The sequence below is a fragment of the Colletotrichum aenigma genome, assembly GCF_013390185.1.
Source record: "Colletotrichum aenigma strain Cg56 chromosome Unknown KSG_Cg56_contig01, whole genome shotgun sequence".
NCBI lineage: Eukaryota > Fungi > Ascomycota > Sordariomycetes > Glomerellales > Glomerellaceae > Colletotrichum > Colletotrichum aenigma.
Window position 1 is genome coordinate 2,451,658 of NW_023500907.1, and position 22,449 is coordinate 2,474,106.

General features: G+C 55.1%; 6 protein-coding genes across 6 annotated transcripts; 2 read left to right on the plus strand and 4 right to left on the minus strand.

Annotated features, from left to right (window-relative positions):
• Nucleotides 1-528: 528 nt before the first annotated feature.
• On the plus strand, nt 529-3,708 carry CGCA056_v000659 (PX domain-containing protein; the record flags this gene model as incomplete). The annotated part of the gene is made up of 7 exons (XM_037315920.1): nt 529-691; nt 746-975; nt 1,068-1,376; nt 1,426-1,708; nt 1,763-2,123; nt 2,174-3,017; nt 3,067-3,708. 7 exons carry the CDS (start codon nt 529-531, stop codon nt 3,706-3,708), a joined length of 2,832 nt encoding a protein of 943 aa, XP_037184950.1.
• Nucleotides 3,709-5,019: 1,311 nt separating this feature from the next.
• CGCA056_v000660 (uncharacterized protein) lies at nt 5,020-6,222 on the minus strand (the record flags this gene model as incomplete). The annotated part of the gene is made up of 1 exon (XM_037315921.1): nt 5,020-6,222. The coding sequence occupies one exon, from the start codon at nt 6,220-6,222 to the stop codon at nt 5,020-5,022; it is 1,203 nt and encodes a 400-aa protein (XP_037185882.1).
• Nucleotides 6,223-7,294: 1,072 nt separating this feature from the next.
• ELMO3 (Engulfment and cell motility protein 3) lies at nt 7,295-9,439 on the minus strand (the record flags this gene model as incomplete). Its single annotated transcript, XM_037315922.1, has 1 exon — nt 7,295-9,439. One exon carries the CDS (start codon nt 9,437-9,439, stop codon nt 7,295-7,297), a length of 2,145 nt encoding a protein of 714 aa, XP_037185881.1.
• Nucleotides 9,440-11,228: 1,789 nt separating this feature from the next.
• On the plus strand, nt 11,229-11,962 carry CGCA056_v000662 (Splicing factor U2AF 23 kDa subunit; the record flags this gene model as incomplete). The annotated part of the gene is made up of 2 exons (XM_037315923.1): nt 11,229-11,529; nt 11,634-11,962. The coding sequence occupies 2 exons, from the start codon at nt 11,229-11,231 to the stop codon at nt 11,960-11,962; spliced, it is 630 nt and encodes a 209-aa protein (XP_037185880.1).
• A 784-nt stretch (nt 11,963-12,746) lies between these two features.
• On the minus strand, nt 12,747-14,674 carry OBPALPHA (Oxysterol-binding protein-like protein OBPalpha; the record flags this gene model as incomplete). Its single annotated transcript, XM_037315924.1, has 7 exons — nt 12,747-13,140; nt 13,199-13,512; nt 13,562-13,811; nt 13,863-14,141; nt 14,203-14,313; nt 14,375-14,480; nt 14,566-14,674. 7 exons carry the CDS (start codon nt 14,672-14,674, stop codon nt 12,747-12,749), a joined length of 1,563 nt encoding a protein of 520 aa, XP_037185879.1.
• A 2,714-nt stretch (nt 14,675-17,388) lies between these two features.
• On the minus strand, nt 17,389-20,734 carry CGCA056_v000664 (uncharacterized protein; the record flags this gene model as incomplete). Its single annotated transcript, XM_037315925.1, has 2 exons — nt 17,389-17,459; nt 17,512-20,734. 2 exons carry the CDS (start codon nt 20,732-20,734, stop codon nt 17,389-17,391), a joined length of 3,294 nt encoding a protein of 1,097 aa, XP_037185385.1.
• Nucleotides 20,735-22,449: the final 1,715 nt, after the last annotated feature.

Here is a 22,449-nt window from a genome sequence, read left to right on the forward strand (position 1 = left end):
CAGCAAAAAAGAACGGCAACCTACCTACCTACGGTAACCTGGAAGAGAAAGAAGCTGTCGGCAGAGCCTGTAACTACCCCGCCATACGCGCGTTACTTCCAGCGGCCCTACGAGCCTGCGTCTCCACCGCGGTCGCTGGGCCTGCACCCTGCAACTTGAACCTGGGCCCCGTCACCATTGGATCTGCTCTGCGCTTGGGGACCCAGCCCAGCCCAGGGTAGATTGATTATTACGTCGAGCCCCTCCCTCAGGCCCCCAGGTATTGTTGCCGCGCCGCCGCTACGAGCCTACACCCACGCTACCTACCTTACGCTACCTAACCGCAGATACCTTGCCTTACTCGCTCCGGGTCTGACGCCAGTCAGCTCTATCCCATCACCTCGACCTTTTTGACGACGTCCACCCTCCTCCCTCCCAACACCTACGAACATTCTTTTCCTTCCACGAGCTTGGCATCGACAAGAGGCATCTTACGACTCGCTGTGTGCTCCCCGGGTAGCTCAACAAGGCCCAAGACAAACATCGCCGATGGCTTCGACATCGCAAGATCAACCCCAGAATGGTGCTGCTGTAGCGTCCGACCAGGACCAGGCTCCGGCTGTCAAGTCTGACCTGCAGCTCCCCGTCCGCACCAAGAGCGATGCCTCTATCCCTCCGCCGGGTCAATCTCTGACGGGCAAGCAAGAGCACTGTATGTTGAATGACTGGCATTTTCGGGGACCATGCTGACATTTCTCGCTTCCAGACCTCAAGCGAGAGCTGATCTCCGAGCAAGTCAAGTACGAAATCTCAGAGCTCAACTCTCCCACGGCCCTAAAGCGCTTCGGCGCCCCCTTCAAATCCGACGTCGGCGAGGTCTCCCCCTTGGACTCCGAGCTCCCTATCCTGCGCTACATCTTCGTTCACCATGTTCGCGATTTCCCGTTCCTTGACAAGGCCAAGGAGAAGGAGTTTTGGCAAGACAAGCTGCAACTGGTAAGTAATAAAGCTTCCCCGCGATCTCTGGAACGCCCAGAAAAGCCCCCGCCGGCACAGCTTGCGCTGACTCGTTTTGCTCCCACGTCCAGTTCCTGGAATCCTTTGCGACTAAGAACATTTCATCCTCCGAAGACAGATTGGAAGAAACGAAGAGACGCAAGTTGGCCATAAAATGTCAGAAGCTAGTCGAGTTGATGATGGTGTCGGGTTGCAAGACCTCCTCCGGCTTCGAAGAGAGGATACGATTTTCCGAGATCGAGGTCGTGGACAGCAATGCGATTGACACGGGAGTCATGCACACAATGCCGGAGGGAAACTACATCAATGGCTGGGACGTGAATGTCACCGCCGTGCGCATTACTTCGGAAAGGAAGACCATCAGGACTCACAAGCATGCGGTAAGCTTATCCCGAAACAGACGCGGGGCTTCACTAACACCATGACCAGGAATTCCTCATGCGCATCCACCGCAAGGGCGAACTCGAGTTTTTCATCGGTAGAAGGTATGGCGATTTTATGAGATTGCACAAGAGACTACGTATAGAGTTACCCGGAAAGGTCCTCCCAACTTTACCCAAGAAGAACAAGGCGGATACCACGACGTCGGGCCTGTTCTCCTCCCTCACTGGTGGTGGATCTCCTGACTCTTCGGCGTCGTCAATTTCCTCTGTATCGACACAAATGACCGGCCTCGCTCCCCCAAGCGAGCCTTCTAAGCTATCAATCAGAGGTGAGCAACCTTTCCCCCGTCACTCCTAACACGCTCTCTAACAGCATCAACCAGGGCACAAACGCGCAGGCTCTACCACCTCCGGCCGCAACTCACCCCGCGTGTCAACCGACAGCAGACCGAAAAGCCCTCTTCCTTTCCTCAGCAAGAAGAACAACGAGCCCGTCACGTTATGGCGGGAGAGTCAGCGCGTATCACTTAGGGCGTTTTTGCGCTCTCTCCTGTCAAACCCTCAGATTGCGCAGACCAAGGCCATGGAGGAATTCCTCACCCAGGACCCAATCACGCCGACCGATGCCGATATCGACGACATTGAGCGGAGAAAGGCTGTTGACCAGTTGCGCATGGAGGAGCAGAAGAAGTTCTACGAGATTGCGCGGAAGCGCGCAGCGGAGCTCGACATCTACATGGAAGAGTGAGTGTCCGCAATGTGAGATGCGTAATGTGTTACTAATGGCATCCCAGGTTCCGTCAGGAGATTGTTGAGCGAAACGGTCTGACCTCGCTCTTCAAGGAGATCAAGGATAAGGAGACCATTCAGGACCTGAGCATCCAGTACCGCAAGTTTGCCGAGTGGTTGAGGATAGAGGTCGCGGCTACAATCTACCACCTGTTCCTCGCGGAGGACAACTCTCCTGAGCTGTTTGCCCAAGCTAAGAGGATCCACTCGCTCATTCCGTATACCGTCATGAAGAACGTTATTAGAATCGCTAATCCCGCGGCTGTCATGTCCGGTGTCCTGGACATCTTCCTGGCACAACCCTTCGGCACACGCTCACTCCTGCAGCGCATCTTTTCCCTCACGCTGAACGACGGCATCCGGAGTTTCCAGAAGTCTATTGACACTCTTGCTGCTAAGATTGGCGATGAGGTCCTGACCAAGAAACTGAAGATGTACACGGAAGCCGAGGAGCACATCAAGGTGGCTATTCGGGAGGAAGCTCAGTCGGAGGACATGGACATCATTGTCGTTATTCTGCGCTCGGAGTACCTTGAGCCTGCCTTGACCTCGGAGCAAATCGGCCGACTGTACAACGCTTACGTGGCATTCAACAATGCGGTCGAGAACGTGGACGAAGAACTCAAACAGGGCGCGCAACTGTTTTCGTACCTTAAGCAGTTCTTGAAACTGTGCACGAGGCAGCACGACAAGGCGATGATGTTGCAGTTGGTCGAGGAGCCAGTAACCCTCCAGCTCTTTAGGGATCTCTTCACCATCTTCTACGAGCCGCTTGTCAGGGTTTACAAGTCTGCGAACGTCTACAACAGCGTCACCGACTTTGCCGTCTTTATCGACGACATGATTCAGGTAAGATGGTCCCCATCGAAGACAAGATAAATTGCTGACATGCTTCTAGGTCGTCGAGAAATGCCAGGAGCAGGACGCTTCCGCGGACCCGAATCAGACTGTGCAAGCGTTCATCGATCTCTGCCAGAGGCACGAGCACAACTTCTACAAGTTCGTGCATGAAGTTCACACACATGACAATGGACTCTTCGACCAGTTGATGGGTTGGATAGAAGACATCCTGGAATTCCTCAGAAAGGGCCCCAAGAATGGCACTTTGAATATCAACGCGCTATTCGAGGGAGGTGTTAGCTCAGGTGCGATTGACAAGGCCAAGGTCATCGAAGAAGTGAACGCACTCATCGCCTGGCAAGAGAAAAGGAAGAAGTGGCACCATGACAAGACGCGGCAAAAGATGGCTGCTGAGGGTAACGGCGGCCCAGATCTCGTACCCACGGGCTTCTCTTCCTCCGATTTCGGTCTTGATCAACAAGATCTTCAGGATATGGCTTACGAGGATGAAGAGGACGACGAGGCGGAGGCAGAAGAGGAAGACGAGCTCGATCCTATTGAGGCCGAGCGTCGACGTCGCGCTAAGAGACGCGACAGGCTTCGCCGGAGCGCTGGCGAACCGGTCAAGCCGCCAGTGTCTGAGGTTCACAAACTCAAGGAAAACTTCCTTGTCATGTTGCGCGAGGTTCTTGCCGAGTAAGGTTCGAAAAGAAGCATGGTATCCAGGATTTGGGTCATACAAGGGAGGTAAAGGGTCGGGCAACTGGGGGTATTAAGCCCCGCGACGGCGTATACCTGGTTTATTGCTACTATACCTTAGTTATTGTAAAGACTTTTCTTCGTTACATTGGAGTTCATCGAACGTGATGCAGGAGGTTCACTTGCAGCGTCATGACCATTGATGAGCAGGTTGCGATCGCGTGATGATAGACGAGAATGCTCCTATAATCTTCTTTCACAGGGCAGTCATGATCATGTTTCTTGCTGTCTGGCGGGAAAACTTACAGCAGAGATGAACGTGGGGTACTATTGATATGTGTCCCCAGACGATTAATCGCCCCAATTGAGTCTCCTATCGCATTATTTGACGCGAGACGTTGTCAGATGAGGCTGCAAACCGAGAATTGGCTAGACTCGTTCGGGGTGGATAATGGTGAAGTCACAACATTCTTTTCATTATACTTGATGAGCTCCCCCAAAAATGAGGCGCTGCTATGCTTCAAGTAATTTGCGAGTGTCCTACCCATTCTGGACCGGGAGAGAGGCATAAGGATCACTTTCAGATCTTCGCATGTACTATGTGACCATGTGAGTGTAAGTGAAAGAAAGCGGCAGGTACGTTGGAGTTGGACACACTTGCTGCCAGGACTCAGTCGGGCACCCACTCACTCACCTGACCTACATAGGCCAGCCTCTGGTCGTCTGCTTTCAACCGGCGAGAAGAACCAAATGGCCCAGTGGTCAGGTCAGCGCAATCGCAGCGCCCTGGTGATCCATCATCTTCTCGGTGGGGTTAAGGGTTCAAGTGAATTCTTTTGGCATTTCAACCCTTGTTTCCCCTCTTGGTTTTTACCACCGCTCTCTCCACCTCCCCCTTTCGAATCGTCTCCTTCGTAAGACGCCAATGAGAGCCAGCTTTGAAGTTCGCACTAGAGACACGGAATAGGGTATCAACTCAAACGGCTGCGACGGCTGGTACAAGCCGGCCGAATAAAGGACCTACCGGCGCAGTTCACATGTTGGAAGAAGAACCGAACCAAATGTCTCGCATCATGATTATTACATTGAATGTGAACGTCGCAGAAGTAGTCGTTTCTCGACAGGGCAATTGCTCACCTTCTTCTGACCTAGTCACAAGAGACAACCGTTTTAAAAGAACCAGTCCGATTAAGAACAACCAATGTCCCAAGTACTATCTAACCTACAATCATAACAAGGGGTATCCTCAAATCCAATCGCCCAAAGTAATCCATCCCACTTCTCCTAATCGTAACCCATTCCCTCCTTCTCATCAGTGCTTCGAGTATAGATCCATAATGCTCGCCTTGAAATCGGCAATCTCCTCCCGCTGAGCCCGGTTGCGATCCTCCAGACTGGCAACCCTTTCCTGCAAGCCGGCAATCTTCTCATCCTTCGTCTTGAGGGCCGTCCTGACGCTGTCTCGCCCCCTCGCAATCCCCTTGGCCTTCATCGCGTACCGCCGCAGCACGCCTCTCACCTCTCCCATCGTTGCCTCGTCCACCTTCTGCCCCCTGAGCAGGGCCATCACCTCGTCGGTCGGGTCCAGCTGCTCCTCCTGGGTCTGTGATGCCGGCGGCGACATGGAGAGGTTCGCAGTCATCGACGACGCCGTGCTGGCCGCGGAGAAGGACCCGGTGCCGATGTTCCTTCTCTTGGCGTCGGGGAAGAGTGTCCTCGAGACCGTCCCCGGGGTATCGACCTCGCTCTCCGCCGCCCGTCGGGAGGATGGCGTGACCGGCGCCGCGTCCCTCAACTTCTTCGCGCTCCGCTCCATGGCTTCGTTCATCTGCCTCTCCTCATCCGACGACATATCCCCTAGTCCGAAGTCATCCTCCTCATCGTCGTCGCTGAACTCGAAAAGAACCCTCTTCCTCTTTGCCGTCCGCGACGGCGTCTCCGCCTCCTTCTGCTGCGTAAGGTAGTCACCCATAGACCGCTGTCTCGGCGTGGCTGTCGTCGGCGTTGGCAGCGTAGCAGCAGGTGCAGGCACTGGCGCAGGCGCAGACATGGCCGCACCGTTCTTTGTCGGCTCGTCCTCCGGCATGGGCGGCAACGTCAACGTGTTTCCCTCCGCCCGGTTCTTCGCATCGTCGTCCCACAGGAAGAAGTTACAACCCCTCGACTCGCACGTCCAAAAGTACCGGCCATGGTTCTTGCCCTGCTTCTTGGTCTGGAGGTACTTGGCCTGCATCCGCGGCTCGCAGTTGCAGTACCAGTTCCCTTCCAGGTAGAGCCCGTCCAGCCGCTTCTTCTGCGACGACGGGGTGTTCGGACCACCCCCGCCATTGCTGTACCCGCCGCGCGAATACCGGTTGTTGCTGTAATTGCTCTTGCCGTACGACGAATTGTTGTACATCAGTCCTCCTCTCCTGCCGCTGCGCGGGGTCATATTGAAGACCATTTCGCTTGAGGTGTTGTTGCCGGTGTAGTCAACTTTACGATGCGGATGGGTCCACGGCAGTCGGCGAACCATGAGTTGGGGGTGGAGGGTAGGTTTTTTAGAGACAGCTCCGTTTCAGCGGTGGTTGGTTCACTCGGACGGGAGTGATGTCATAATCCTTTGGTGTACAGCAAACTTGCGCTCCTTGTGTTTGCACGCAATTTGAGATGTGCCCTGCGTCGTCTGAATCGATTGTCCTTTGAAACGGGGAAACGGCCAGTGGAGCGACAACTTCCCCGCCTTAATCGTAAAGCTGAATGCCCTCAAGAAGTGGACAACCCAAAGGAAACGGGAGGGGTCCTTTCTGTTGGAGCTGGAGCTGATAATTGTCGGGTGGCTGGGGGAGCAACAGGGTGGAGCTTGGGCCGGCATGCTGGTAACGGGACGACGGGAAGCTAACTTGGTGGCCCCGCCTGCCGCGCGCTACCAGCTGGAAACCCCTGCAAGGCACCACGACCACGGCAGACAGCGGTGACATGCCACGGCCCTGGATGCGGCCAGGTCTGGATTTTGGCCGAAAGAGAATGTCTTCTGAGCGGGGGAAGTCTTGTCAGTCAAAGTCATCTGCTATATGGGTACTCTATCGCGCACCATACCGCAAAGGGCCCTCAGCTGCCGTTTATTGAACGCCACTATCACAGCTGAAAAGCACCTCGCACATCTCATCACTGATAAAGGTCTTGGAGAATTATTTGGTATTAGAAAATGTACTCGAGCAAATCATCAAGACTTGCCCTCGAGGGGTATGATCATATGAAAGCCTGTCTGCTAAGCTATAAACACCTATCCTTCCATTCAACCAACCATCCGCCCCCATATGTGCAGCATCCTCAGCGCCCCATCATCCCAGGGGAGAGACATGTGCCAGCCAGCCAACAAATCCAGTCTCTGTATGTAACGACGCTCGCTATGCACATTTTTGTAAAACAGCCTGTAGACTGGACTGCAGTTTTTCTTCTTCTTCCCAGCTCCATTCGTTACATCCCCGGCTTTAGACGCAAGAGAGAACGCGGGTATATGAAAGCCAAAAGGGACCACAAAGGAAATAAGCTGAAATAAAGACATGAATCGAATCTTTCGACAGGCTCCCCAGCTTTGGTGGCACTCAAACCTCGTAGAAGTAGTCTTCATCTAGACCTTCCCGGCTAGGGACGACGCCAGCCCCTGGAGGAGGGCCAGTGTATGCAGCCTCTATCCTCACGTTCAGCAGCCTGATCTTCAGACCAAAGTCACTAACCAGGTTGACCAATTTGTTCGTCTCGGCAGTGATTGGTGCCTGATTGAGCAGCATCAGAAGGCCATCGAGCCACTCTGACGCCAGACTATGGGTCACAGGGTACAGCGTCAGGATGGCCTGCTCCTTGGCATCGCCGCCCTTGGCTGCCTCGGCGGGGTTGACGTAGCTAAAAATTGTAATCTTGGTTGTCGACTTCACCGTCGCGGTGTTCTTGAGCGTCGAACTACTAGTCGCGCTTCGAGTGTCTTCGTTGGATGCAGAAACGTTTGACACCACTGAACTGATCGTGCTGAGGTCAACCTTCTCTGTCAGAATATCCAGGCCGGGGTCCTGTGATGTCTGAGTTTCGAAGTCGGCGTAGTGGAGGTATCTCCTGTTGTGTGACAGCTTGGCAAACCGCCAGGGCCGTGGCGTATACAACCGGCGCTTGGTCTCGTCTCGAGGGTTGGTGTCTCGGCGGGGTAGCGGCTTCGAGAACCACGAACCCTGAAGTAGGCACCTGATGCGCTGCTCCTTGACAAACTGGAGGGCCTCTTGTCTCAACTCCTCTCGGACTTGATACAAATGTTGACCCCATTGATCTTCAAAAGACAGCTCAAGCAGCTCCATCTGAAGTTCACGTAGCCTGGTGCAGTCGTACTCCAAGAGTTCCTCTTCCACCTCCACTACGTCCTTCGTTCTGACAGCTTGACCGACAACCTGCTCAATGAGGATGCGAACAAGCTCTGCGACCTTCTCAAAGTCCAGTTGCTCTGCAGCCGTGGATTTCCAAACGCGGAAGAAAGCCTGCAAGCCAGCGGTGTGTAGCCTCGACCACTGCAGGAGGAGCGGTCGGAAAAGCTTCTCGTTATTTTTAATACCGTCCAAGCCTTGATAGCTCTTCATCGTGTCCTCGATCTCCGACTTTTCGACCTCGAAGTGATCGTAGAGGATCATGGTGACAGCAAGACTTGCCCTCGCAACCGGGCACCGCTCACTTCGGTGTTTTGTCGACTGCTCCAACAGCAGCTTCTGAAAGCTGTCCTCATTCTTGCGCACGTAGTCGGTCAAATCCATCATGCCCAGGAACCCAGGCACTTCGAATTCCTGCGCGGGGCTCTCCGTCTCGAAGCCAAGTCTTCTCCACTTCTCAGGATTGTGTCGTCGGCTCCCCTTTTTGCCCTCATTCAGCTCATCCAGTCTTGAATGCCCATTGACCTGCTTCTCCGGATTGCTCGCCAGATGTAAACCCTTCAGACCGCGTCGGTGTTCAGGCCTCTCCAGGTCAACCCTCACCTCGCGCCACTTTCTCAGTAGAACCTTGGTCAAGGACTGAAATTCGAGCAGTGGGTGCGCGAGATCTTGCAATGAAGAGCTCTGCATGAGATTATACACGGCCTTGATCAGGCCCAAGTCCTGCAAACGCTTGATAAACTTGGACCACTCCTCCATAGTAGGCGACCCCGGCTTCGTGCTGCTGTCGCTGGAGACGGCGTCCCTGATCATGGCATTGATGAGCATGAGCGCGTTGGCGCACAGGGCGTGGTCGGCGGACTGCAGTTGTGAGATGACGAGCTCGAAGAATTGCGGGTACACGGCGACGGCTGGCTTCAGCGCCCTGAAACCGAATGAGCCTGGAGTGCGCGGGGTATTGGGCCGGCCGGAGGATTGCGAGTGTGCAACGAGTGCGACCAGAATCGACATGGCGCCTCGCAAAATGTTGACTAGGGGGTTCGTTACGATCAATTCGACGATGCGCTCGACTAAGTCACCGGACGACGAGCCCTCAAAAATCTCCCAGCCCATATCCACCTCCAATAGACGCGTGAGACTCTGCAGCGAGTATGCCAGTGTGTTTCCTCCAGCGCTCATGATTAGACGGCGTAGCACAACCAGTCCGCCGGAAGATATGAAAACGTCTGCAAAAGCGGGATCGTTGATGGAGGACTGCAGCTTGAAGACGGCCATTTTCCTGGCGGCGTCCTCGTCACTGGCGAGTCGCGACAGCAGCGCGGGGATGTCTGCTTGGTCCATTGCGGCGGCTTCGTCGAGAGAGGGTATATGCTGGTTCGGACAGGTGTAAGCAGGGTCGGCGCGAGGACCGGTTGTCGAAGGGGGAAAAGGTCGCGTCGGTTCGTCAGCAGGAGGGGAGAGGAGTCGCGCTCAAATTCATGGCCCAAGGTTGTTGTGCCAGCTATCGGGGGTGCGTCTCGAACGTGGGGGTTATATAAACAGAGGAGGGCGTCCGGGGTAATGTCTCGAAGTTGTGGCCGCGGAAGAGGGTCCGTGTCAAGGAAAATCGAAGACGGGCAGAAGCTTCTTCGCAGATCCTGCGAAATGATGGTGAAGGACGCGGCGTCGATCAAGAATATAAAAAAAGAACTCCTGGCAAGTTTGTGGTAGCAAGCAAGGGGGCGAGGAAAGAGATAAGGCAAAAAGAAGGGACTGGTTCTGAGTAAGGGACTAAAAAAAGGAGACACACGCAGTTGAGAGTGCCAGAGTGTGGTGAGGGCTGTCGAAGCAACCTAACAGACCAGATGTTGGCTTCGGTCCGCGTTGGATGCGCACGGCCGGCAAGTTTGCGCATGTCCTGTAGGAGGTGGGAAAGCACAGGTGCAGCGTCCCCCAAAACGGCCAAAACGGGGAGAGACCCAGCAATCTCCAAAATTAAAGCGGGGGTTAACACAGTTCTCGAGTCATGATTGGCGAATGGGATCCTGGTCCAATCCCCAAATCAAGTTGCAGGCCGCTGGGGGTGTTCGCCAGTTGTGGGCGCCTTTTTGGGGAGAGACCTCCAGCGTCTTGGCTTCGACCTGAGTCCGAGAGACGGGACGGCGGCGGGACTGCGGCGTCTGGCCATTTGGTTCAGCGTCACTCACGAAGCCAACCGTTTCACCATCCCTTCCCACCGGAGGCCGTTGATCATTCCACTGCATCTGGAAGAAACCTAAACAAGATTATCCATCACCACAAGCGGCGCCAATCGACGGCGTTCGTCGGAGGAGCGGGTCTCGTGACCATCGTGCTATGGCCGCGTTGCTCGGACTGGATTTTGACTCTGAAAGACAGTCCATCACCATCGGACGAGCGAAGCTTTTGTACGCGGCAGACGGGACATCAGAAGGGAGATCCCAATTCAAGCCATTGCACGAGCATGTCTGGAAGCTTTCAGCCAAGGATCGGCGCTCCTTCAGACCGATCTGTTCTCTTCTTCCATTCGGCGTCATTCATGTGTGAGTTCAGCCGCATGCGAGAACTGACTAGGGAACCACCCAGTGTTTCAAACATGAGCAATGGTAGATGCTGTAGTTCTAGTTTGCCTTGCACAAGGATGTAGTTTGGCGATAACACAGACCCATGTATAATGATCTCTGAGAGAGACATTGAATGCATCAGAGACAATGCCAGCGACAGTGATATCAGAGACAATGATGACAATCGCATAAGGCTGGACGGAATGTTTATCCCCCCCCCACAGCAGGTAATAAACAACACGTCAATTAGAAAGTGCATGTTCTAGACTCTGATCCGGGCTGCGCTACGTACCTAGGTACTCTGCATGCACGACCCACCAGAAGCTCATCGAAGCACCGCCACAGAAAGCTCCAGCCTCGCAATTACTAATAACCGTGGCGCAAGGCTGTCTGAAATATTCCTCCGTCGCATTCCCAACCGCGACCAGGATCCAAACGCATCGCAACGCGCGCCTCACCCTTCGTCGACGTTCAATTCCTTCCCTCCCCATCAACGTCCCGACCTCGAATCCCGCTTCCATCCACGACCCGACATCTTTCTTTTCACCGCTAGAAAGTCGATCGCGAAAATGGCCAACTTTCTCGCCTCCATCTTCGGTACCGAGCTCGACAAGGTCAACTGCTCCTTCTACTTCAAGATCGGCGCCTGCCGTCACGGCGACCGCTGCTCGCGAAAGCACGTCAAGCCCAGCTACTCTCAGACCATCCTCATGCCCAACCTCTACCAGAACCCGGCATACGACCCGAAGAACCGCATGAACCCTTCCCAGCTGCAGAACCACTTTGACGCCTTCTACGAGGACATTTGGTGCGAGCTCTGCAAGTACGGCGAGCTGGAGGAGCTGGTCGTCTGCGACAACAATAATGATCGTATGTCTTTTTCCCCGTCTTTTATTCTTCCTGTCTCGCCGTCAGTTTGACGCCGTCTCTGAACGTTTAAGATGGAAACGATTGCTAACATTCAACCACCGCAGACCTTATAGGCAACGTCTACGCCCGCTTCAAGTACGAAGACTCGGCTCAAAAAGCCTGCGACGATCTTAACTCGCGCTGGTACGCCGCGCGCCCCATATACTGCGAGCTGTCACCCGTGACAGACTTCCGCGAGGCCTGTTGCCGTCTGAACTCAGGGGAGGGCTGTGTCCGCGGCGGCTTCTGCAACTTCATCCACCGCAAGAACCCCTCCGAGGACCTCGACCGCGACCTCACCCTCAGCACCAAGAAGTGGCTCAAGGACCGCGGCCGCGACGAACGCTCCCCCTCCCGCTCGCCCACCCCAGAGCCCACGCGGCGCCGTTACTAGGAGAACAACGGTGGCGGCGGTGGCGGCGGTGGCGGCGGTGGTGTTGATGTCGACAGCCCACCCGGAGGTCAAGGCTTCCGTGATGGTCGTGATACTGGCGATAGCCAAGGACGAGACCGGCCGAACGAGGATAAGCGACGTGGGAACCGGCGGGATCGACCAAATGGCAGCAAGCGGCTGGGCGGTGACGAACGCAACGGTGCTGGGGACGGCTCTGCCAAACGACAAGCCCGCAACCACGAGCATCAGTCACGGGCGCGTCCTCGCCAGAGAAGCAGCAGCCCTGTCCCCGCGCGCAGCAGGAGCCGTAACCGTGAGCTGTTGCGAAGCCTGTTTAGGCAGAGTTCATAAGCCGGGACCCGTGATCGAGGGGCCTTCTGGCTTGATTCTGACATGTGGTCCCTATGATATTGAATCATAGTCGGCGCGGTCAATTTGAAAAAGAAACTGGCGTTCGCGGTGTTCTGGGAATGGTTATTTTTATTTCCAAGGGTCCCTTTTCGAGGGTCAAGCATCAAATGTGTATACTATTGTCACAACAAAGCTTCCGAAACAAAGTCATGTTCATGTTGCTCTGTTGAAATCAGTGTCCGCAGTTGAATGCCATTATTGCTAGTCCGTAAACGATGCTACATATCTACAAAGGTATCCCTTTTCTACCAAACCCCGTTTTCGCCGGTGCACAGAATGGATCTCCTCTCCTCTAGCCAGAGGTTGACCTCCCATGATGAATGAAAGTGATGACGTGTTATACCTGACGGAAGCTAAAAACCGCATGTCTAGTCTACTCCAGGGCGTCGTGGAAGCTATCCTCGCTGGTGTCGGCTCTCTTCAACGGCGGGACCGCCTTTTTCATGTCGGAGGTGAAGTCCATCAACGGACCCTCGCCAGCTTGATGTCCTGTCTTGTTGAGCATGCCCTGGATATCCTTGGAGTCGCTCCTGGTCGCGTGAGCTCCAGTAGGAGGCTGGACAGCTGATGCAGGCGCAGTGGGAGTGCTGCTATCATCTCCAAAGTCGATCAGGTCGTTTTTGGCGGGTTGAGCCGGAGCTGCGGGCGCCTCTGATGCAGAAGGCCGGTGTGGCAGAATCGTGTTTGCAGCTGTTGCCTTCTGGCCAGGAAGGATGGGATAGATGGCCAAAATTTGCTCGGTTTGTTTCTCCGGCGTTGCTCCATCGCTATGACATGGTCAGCATTCGTATTCAGCGTTTCTGTGTTTCGTTCACCGAAACTCACATCTTGGCGTTGATGATCCACTCCAAGTCTTCCTCGCCTTCCTCAACGTCGCCAGGGCCACCGTGCACTGTTCTGAAAAGTCTGGGATGCCACTCAACGCCGTCTCGTGTTCTGGCCTCTCGCTCCTCGCGTTGTTTGTCTTCAACCTTGGTTTTCTCGTCCGTAGCGAGCTCATGGTTGCTAGCCTTCACAGCTTGGGCAGTCGCTTGCCAGAGCTTCTGGGACTCGCGCTCGTCTTGCTCCTCGATGGGTCGCACCGACGGGCTGCTAGGTTTTGATCTCCTCGCGTTGAAGAACATTTCCTTATGACCAGTCTGCAGGCTTGTTAGCGCTAACTTGGTGCACAAACCTGGCTGGACCTACCTTGACGTCTTTCACAAACATCTCCTCGCTCCAGAGCCCCGAAAGCTCGTAAAGAACCTCGCCGGTGCTCTCCCGCTTGATGAATCCTCCAATTGCGTTGTAGGTACCACCAACCCAGCCCTTCGTCTTGAAGTCGACATCCGCAACCAGGTCCAGCTCTGGACAGCGCACAAAGCTATGGTCGCCTAGCTCGTACTTCATCTTTCCAAACAAGATGCCGCGGGCATACATGTTTGGCTGAGTCAAGATGCTGTGTTACAGTCAGCATAGGCTCATCCAACCGAACCTCCCGCCGACTTACTATCTTTCACCCTTGGCCTTGTCCTGTCCTCTGTTCAGCAATGACAGAATAGCAGTTCCCTCCATCATGCTCGCCGCGGAATTTCCAAGGAATTTCGACCTCGGCTTCAAAGTACCGTCAACCCGGATGTGGTGGTCAGGAACCATGTAGAAGTAGCTCGACTTGGGAGGGTGATGCGACGTCTGCTCTGAAATGTAGTAGGCCTTCGTGCTGTCGGGAAGGTCCCAGTAACAGGTGAAGATCTCGCCGAGGATTGGGTTCAGGGGCTTCTTGACTCCTCTAAGACCAAGTCAATGACATGCCTCTCCTACGCAAACTTGGCAAGGGTTTATATACGTACGGTGGACGAATATGCCAGCCGCTCAAATAGAACTTGACTACGGAGAGGAATCGTTGGGTTGGGTCGTCGATCTCGGGTATCGGGAGGAGCATTTCAGGGTGGCACATGAAGCTATGACAATCGGTCAGCTATGGAAGCTCCGGAAGACACCCCGATGCTGAATGCCACTAACTTGGTGATCCTCTCGAGCATGCTACGAGGCTCGAGAATAAACGTCGGCAGGACGACGCGACTCAGGTCAGCACCCGGCCGAAGCTGGGAGATGATGTGCATGAGCACTGCAAACATGTTAGCTATTTGCATGCAAGACGTTGCGCTGGGGAAGACAGCCGGCGCAGGCTCTCGCGGGGAAGTTTCACTAACCGTTGCCCTGATCGGGCTCGACCACGAGCGTGTCGTCATCTTCGGCTCCTCTCGCCTCGTCGACGCTGGAGCGGTTGCTAGCTGTGGGATTCCCGAGCCAGGTCAGCATTGTTGGCGGTAGCTTTTTTTTTGAGGCGCGCGCACGATGGGAGGTTCGGGAGGAGGGTGGAGAGCAAGAGAGGAGGGAACGCTGTTCGGGTCCCAACAAGACTTTAGAGCCGGACAGCGGCAACAAACTGGGGACAGGATGGGAATGGGAAATAGGCAGAAAAAGTTGCAGGAGTGGGCGCGCGAAGGAATTTGTCGCCCTCAGTAGTAGCAGCAACAGCAGCAAGTAGTCTACAGTACCCTGCGCGCGGCTCAAGAGAAATTGTCTGCTATTACATTGGGTTTGGCAGGCAACGCTAGGGCTGGTAAGACTCACTGAGGCTGGACGCTCTGGAGCGTCTTCCTGGCACATGGACCAAACCCATGACTGCGACTGGCTCAGTGGATGCAGCGGTGCCCCTCAGTCTCACTCTCGCAGTGCCTATGAGGTAGTGTTTCTATGGCCGCTATCGGTCTTATCGGCGCGGTGTCCGGGATGTTCCCTTTGGGCAGGATGAGGGGCAGTGCTCGCGGGCGGCAGCAAAAGGCGTTGCTGATGCGGCGAGTAGGGGTAGAGTCGGTAACTGATGGGTCCGACCGTCTGGCAGCCCTCTGTGCGGATGACCAGGCGGGAAGAAGGGCGGTACGAATGTGGATATTGGGTGGGAACGGGTCGTAATAAAAGTGCTTGGAAAAGTCGACAAGCTGGTAGGTAGAGTGCTTGACGTTTGTCGGCGGAGAGCAAGGAGGTGCCGGGAGAGGAACAGTCGGAAGGGAAAGTATGGCGATGTATCAGTCAGATGCAGGTGGAAGAGAAAAGTGAGGTGGACAAGCCGGGGCGGACAGGAGAGGCTTGCTTTGAAGAAGGAGATGACATATGACTTGACATATGACTGTCTCACTACTCTGCCTTTCCGGTGTGGTATGGTCTTTGCTTGTTGCTGTCTCTAACAGAGGGAAGGCGTAACTGGCGGCTGGTATATCGGCAGAGCACAGCAGAGCAGGGCAGAGAAGATAGGAGCGAGGAAGTAGAGGTCGAGGATGATGAGGAGACGGGACGTTCGTTAAAAGTCAATGTCAGTCGGTTGGTGGTGGTTCACTGAGGAACAACCGGAACTTGGGATGGTTTAGATGGTGAAGGTGACCCAAGTGTGAAATCGGCAAGAGAAGTTGAGACCCAACCCATGCCTCGCCTGGGTATGATCTAGAATCTGGTAGACTCCTTAGCAATTAATTGGTCTGCTCGCTGCACTAAGATACGCAGACATCCTGAGGTACGCAGTAAGGTAGGCAACAACAGCTCACCGTGGTAGATCACAGCTGCCGCTCAACAGGTCGCTGGTGGCCTGGCCCATGCAAGAGTTACGTAGTTGGTGGTTTCTGCCATTTGGCTACGATACTAGCAGGTGAGGTGCTGGGGAACTAGGACCCCACCATGCCGCTGTCGAGGAGCGATGACGTCTGTCGTTTTTTAACAACCTTTTTTTCTCCAATGCCCCTCGTCACCAAAGGCCTTCCCGTGCACGACTGGCAAGTCACCATCTCGCGCCAGTGCAATGGCACCCAAGATTCCTGACCACCAATAGCTCGTAGAGGGTTGAGTATCTTACCTTAAACGGGGTTCAGCTGTTTGCCTGAGCAATTCCCGTGGGCTGGCATGCTGGCAGTTGACATATGGCATTCCCCATCTCCGGGACTGCACCTGTCATCCTTCACCCCAGCTTCCCCTCTCCGTCCCATGTATTCCATGTCCACCACACCAAAAGTAGATGCTGTATTACCATGCACCCAATCACCTGCTCCCAAAGCTCTCGCAGCCAATCAAGGCCCCAATGACTCTCCCTTCTGTTCATTTATTCGCCTGCTGGGCTTCTCAAGGTTCCCTCTCATGCACATAGAGTCCCTCGCTGCCTTTCTTGGCTTGCACATCTGCCTGCTATCCCACCTCTATTCATGCAGGTAGTTGTGGCAGTGCTCGTGAGATCCAAGAAATATTGACCGCTTGTAGACGCAGCCGAAGCCCTCGAATGCAAGTTGAAAAGCTCGAGGGGGCCCGGAGAGGAAACCCGCTGTTGGTGGGGAGTTTGATGGGGCCCAGATCCATGTAACTCGCCTGGAAGCCCATTTTGGCCCTGAAACTAGCATTCAATCCTACGGCTCAACGCGGGTTATTTGCAAGGTATTTCTCGGCAAGTCACCGTATGCGTCGTACGCACTTTGAAACGCGTATCATTCACAAGCTGCTATTCTGTATACCTAGACTTGCTTTGTGTGCGTTGCATACTTTTTGCTGCCTATCTACCTGTCTTGTCTCTTACAACCAACATGCTATCCTGCTGTGCAGAACTATTCCAACATCAACTCCGAGTTTTCGTTGCTCTCCGAGATGCAACACATAGAACCTCTCGGCAATGCTTAGCTTCCAAGAACCCATCTCGTGTTGGGCCCGAGCCTTCCGGCCAAAGCTGCCACATCACCCGAGCCCGCAGCCAAGCGTCATCTCGGTATAAACTAATGCCACCTCCCAGTGGCCGCCACCCCAAGCCCTTTCCGTCCCCGTGCTTAAACCACTCAGTGTCTTTCTCGTTGTCCGTTTTCTTTTCGCGAAGCAATGTGATGAACCGACTTTGGGGTATCTCATACTTTGAATGTCCAGTTATTGCTTCTCGCTGAAATGCTTGGATGCTGTCACTTCCACCAAACTTGTTGCTATTAATTCCTTAGGTCCACGTGGACTCATTTGCCTCTCAAGGACCTCGAGGCCCCCTTGACAGGTGCCGGCAAACACTGGCACAGGCGGTCGCGTTCTGTTCGGACGTTAGCACAGACCCGAGTCCATTCGGCTTCACGGACACTTACCCGCTTCGTTCTCGAAGAGGAGCGAGATGTCATCATGCTCTCCCGGTAGATCCGGCATGTCAATACAGATGAATCCCATGTCATCCGAAGGTCCATCGGTGCCGTTAGGCATTCGCGGCAACGGGAACTTGGCGTCAACAAACTTAATACCAGCCTTGCTGCTGCGAGAGAACGTCTCGAAAACGTCGGTGCCTTTGAGCACAAAGTTCATGCACTGGCCGTGGTGGAAGTCGGGGAAGAACGCCAGCAGCTGAATGATCGAATTCTGCTGAATGACCTGAACTCGAGTCCATCCGGCCTCCCACTTCTTGTGAATGGGAACCACCATACGTCGGCGGGAAATGGCAAAAGCTGCAGCAAGTCCGTCGAAGAGCACATTGAAGCCCGTTAGGGCAGCCTGGAAGGAGTGGAGATCCTTCAGGGTCGGAAAGCTGTAGGTACGAATGGTCTGCGAGGTCTGCAGCATCTGGAGCATCTCTGTCAACTCCTTGGGCACCTCCTTGCCAACTGATCCGTCCGAAACCGCCACAGTCATGTCGAATTGAGGCTGTCGCATCACCACCAAGCTCTTCGCGTCCTTCACCTCTAGTCTCAGTCGCAACTCGCCAGGGGAAACGTTGATACGATCGGTAAGGTAGCCTTGCTTGGACTCGACGACAACTCTTAGTCTATCCGAAAGTACTGTGCGGGGAACATCCTCATCCGCGTCCTCGTTGATAACGCGGACCGCCGTCCAAGGAATCTGGCTGATGCCTGGCAGGTACTTGCTGTCGTTCAGAGATGTAGATACAGAGAACCCAAGCAGAGGAACATCCGCAAATATGGTCTCGTCCTTTTGAACATTGGTGCCGACAATCTGGGTGTGGAAGTATGCACGCTCCCTCTCATCGGCAAAGGACAGTACCATGGTCACTCTCTGGCGGCCGTTATCGTACTTGAGAAGCATGGCTGCGTCCCCATTGTCGTTACGTAGGAAGCCAAAGGGAATCGGCATCTGGGGAGTGTAGCTGTGGTTGATGCCGCTCAAAGTTCGTGTGCGAGCGCCAGTAACGACGGTGATTCTGAAGCCGCGGTGGTAAGCTCGGGGGCCAGTTGGTGAGTTCTCCTTATGAATCTTCTCAAACAGCGCAACGTCGCAGCCTTGGATGGCCTCCTTGGGAAAAGCACGCGCCTGAGGATCAGAGTCGAAGTACTGGAAAGATCGAAGATTGGCGCGGAATGTGCAATGCTCATCAGATCGGGGGTAGAGAGTGGCCTGGACCTTGGCGCCAAAGTCATACATGCTCCACAACATACGGTAATCTGATTGTGAGCATTGAGCGACGACCATAAAGCCTCGGGGCAGCTTGATTTCGAGTGAGCAGGTCTCATTGCGCCAACGAACGTCGTCCCAGGTAGGGCCGGCTTGCTTGTTGCCTTGGATGCGCAGGTTGACCTCTCCATGTTGACTGGCAATCACAAACACGAGGTTGGGCTGCTTCTGAGGTCGGACCATGGACAGGAGACAGGGGAAGTAGAATCTCTGGGACTCCATGCCCTGCTCCATCAAGAACACATCGGTGCTGATTCTGCCGAACGTAAAGTTTTCAGCTGTATCACCAGGGGGCAGGGCGTCGAGAATCTCTGGAGGCGAGGGCACCTTGACCACCCCGGAGATGGCTGCTTGTGAGTCTGCAGTGAGTAGCGCAACCATATCCATGCTGAGTCTGGGATACTCCACCCAGATCGACTTGTCGATTGTCTGGGGCAGGAAGGCCTCCTCAGGGGGCAGGAATCCGTTTCTCTTCATAGAAACAGTTAGCTTCTTCAGTGTTGAAACCAGTGTCGAGCGAATGTCATTGATGCCACTATCGGGAGGAAGATGTCTAGCCTCCATAAGCTCGGGGATAGCCTCCTCAGCGAGCCAGTAGCCCTTGGCAAGGTTTGCGTAAGCTTGCTGGCGGTCCATGTCGTTCTGCATCTGATCTTTAGGGCTGCCAGGGCGGGCGCGCACAGCCGCCTCCAGTGCCATGCGTCCTTTGAGGAACCACCACAGGGAAGCACGCGCCAACTCGTAGGGCAGGCAGGCTGAAAGAGGCTTGATTGTCTCGGCATGCAGTCTGAAGAGCTCATTGAGGTGTCGCGTGCGTGTGACGAAACTGTTCAGGGCATCTTCGCCAACTGCAAGGACCGCATCGTGCATGTTGAAAGACGCCTGTCTGGAAGCCATCGAAGGAGGGGCAACCAAGTTGTGCTGAGAGCTGACAGAGGCTTGTCTCGAAAAGCTGTTGCCCGCGCTCTGCTGTCCAAAACTGCTGCCAGCTGAGTACACAGAAGAGGGACTTTGGTCGGGCGGATTCTTATGGAGGTCAGGGGACTTTGTGGGTGATTCGTTCAGTTGAGGTGTGGCAGGTGTGTAGCCAGCGCGCTCGTCGCCCTGAGGATGAGAGGACTGGCTGGCTGAGCGCGCAGCCTCTGCAAAAGCTCTGCCTTCAGCCTGGCGCATTTCGGCCTGGTGATGCTCGATGAAGGACTTCCGGTTCTCATCCTTGGCGCTGGTGGGTGTGTCCAGGAATGGCGCCGAGGCATTATAACCCGGTGCAACCTCTCTGGGAACGGGAGGGGGAGGGGCCTCCCGTGGCTCGGGCTCGTGGATAGACGAGAAGCCGGTTTGTGTACGACGCAGACGGCCGGGAACGAAGTCGGAGTCTTCTCTCGGCGCAGGAGCTCTGGGGGGAGAGTCGTGAACAGCGGCAATAGGTCGGCGGCGCTGGTTGTCGGGAGGAGGGCGCTGCTTCTTGTTCCTAGACACCTCGATCGCAGGAATCTCCGACTCGTCACCACCTTCGCCAATAATCTCGGGGTATGAGTCTACAAAGCGAACATTCAAGCCTCTTCGGTTGTTGCGCCGCGGACTCCGAGGCGGGGGCAGACCTGGGCTGTGAGCAGGACTGCGAGCGGAGTGGATTGGGAGGTTCAGGCTCTGCTGAGAATGGCTGGCAACATTCAGAGCCTGGGGATAGCGGGTGGCTGAAGATGTATCCAGCTTCGTGAGCTGGGGAAGGGCGCTCTGAGGGGTCGCGTGAGAAACCTGGAGGGTATCGGAAGGGCCGTTGAGGAAATCGTTGATGTTACTGCCCGTCTCTTCGGCCGTCGGTTTGCGATCCTTCTCCTTGAGGGCGAACAGCTTGCCCATCAGGCGACCCCGCCTCGAGGAGGTAGCTGACTGCGGTTCGTTCTCCATTGTGTAAGGCTGTTGTCGTGGTGCTACAATGACGAGGTCATGGGAGATTCTGGTCGAGACGGCAGTGTCAGCAAGAGCAGACCCGCGGAGTGGTGATTTCCCGGTGGGATGCTGTTGGTGCTGTTGAAGGAACGGGCAGGAAGGAGCGTACTTACTTCGAGGTACTGCAGGGCAAACCAGATGAAGCTGCCCAGGCGCACTCGCGCTTGCACTTGTAATAATTTCCGGGTCGACAAAACGACAGTGGAAAAAAAAAAAAAAGTCAAGAAAGAGTCGAGAAAGGCAGAGGGGGGGATACGATGTGAGATGGTTGTATATACCCCGGCCTACGAGGTGAGGTAAGTAGGCAGGTGCAGTGCCAGATGGCGGTTAGTGGTGATGTTCAGTCAGTCGACCACCTCGCAAAAAGGTAGTAGATAGGTAGATAGGTAGGGCAGGAGCAAGCTCGATGGTGACAAGGTGAAGTTGCCCAGAATTCTGTAATTGGCAAACCGAATCGGCAGCGTAGCCCTGCAGCCGAATGCTGGTATCGACGGATGGTTGACTGAAAGGCGGTCGGTGGCTTCAGCCCGAATGGGGTGAGATTCGACGTTGGGTTTATTGAAGAGGAAGCAAGGGGTTTCAGGTTCGGAGAGATCGCAGGTACGGTGCGTTGCGGGTGCGGAGCGTTGCTGTCGGGGGGCCCAGTGCCAGGGACGACGAGGAAGAGGAGGAGGAGGTGGTGGTGGTGGAGGGGGGACGGGACAAGTACCACTATGCCTCCAGAAAGTACTTTACAGCAGAGTGATTGCTGTGTGGGGTGCGTCCTGGGTTTCTCACATCTCAGCGCCCTTCTCAGCGCATTTGAAGGGCAGATGGGTAAGGTAGAGGTAGAAAGGTACCGGCGAGGCAGGTTGGAGTACGGCGTACCTTGCCTCGTCGTGCTTTTGTCCCTCGTGCGTGGACCCTTGAAGACGGTCAGCTCGCCTTATCACTGGCCAGGGACACCTCTGACACTGCAGCAAAACCCCCCCTTACGGACCCCGCTCTGGCTGCTGTACGACAAGCGAGGTACCGTCAAGTACACTACGGCGCGGGCGGACTACCTAAGGTAATTAGCGTACCTGACCTACCAATACAGGAACCCGCCGTACGTGTCCGTACCTGCCTCTCCAGTCGTGATATCTCGAGGGCAACGGCGGTTTGCATTTCATGTCCACTTTCTCGCAACCAGTGTCGTGGCTCACCTCTAGTCCAGGTCCCACGCCGGGCCTCGTGGGTGGATGTTGCCGTGGAATACGTGGGAGAGCTCATTGAGTTTAATGACACGATACGGCCACCTTGCATCTGAAGTGCCGTGCCTTACCGAGTACCCAACACGCGCTGGAATCTCAGCACACGACACAGAGACATGCCTTCCACCGGAGACGCAGCTCCAGCCGGCCGACGTGGGGCTTATCAATTCGACAAGCTCACGTCGGCGGCTGCCCTAAGGCAACTGTGATTCCTTGAGACCCAAGATTCGACGACACCGCTGACGAGCAAGCAGCAGGGCGGCAGCGGTGGCGGCGGCAGCTGCAGCTGCAGCAACAGTAGAGGTGAGGGTGTCATTTTCGGATCATTGAACCTAACCTCGTCCCCAGTTCCAGTGCGCACATGGTTGGGACGGGATGCGGGCGGCGGATGCGGCTGGCAGCACTCCATGGCATTGGCATCTGAGGGGCTGCCCAGACACC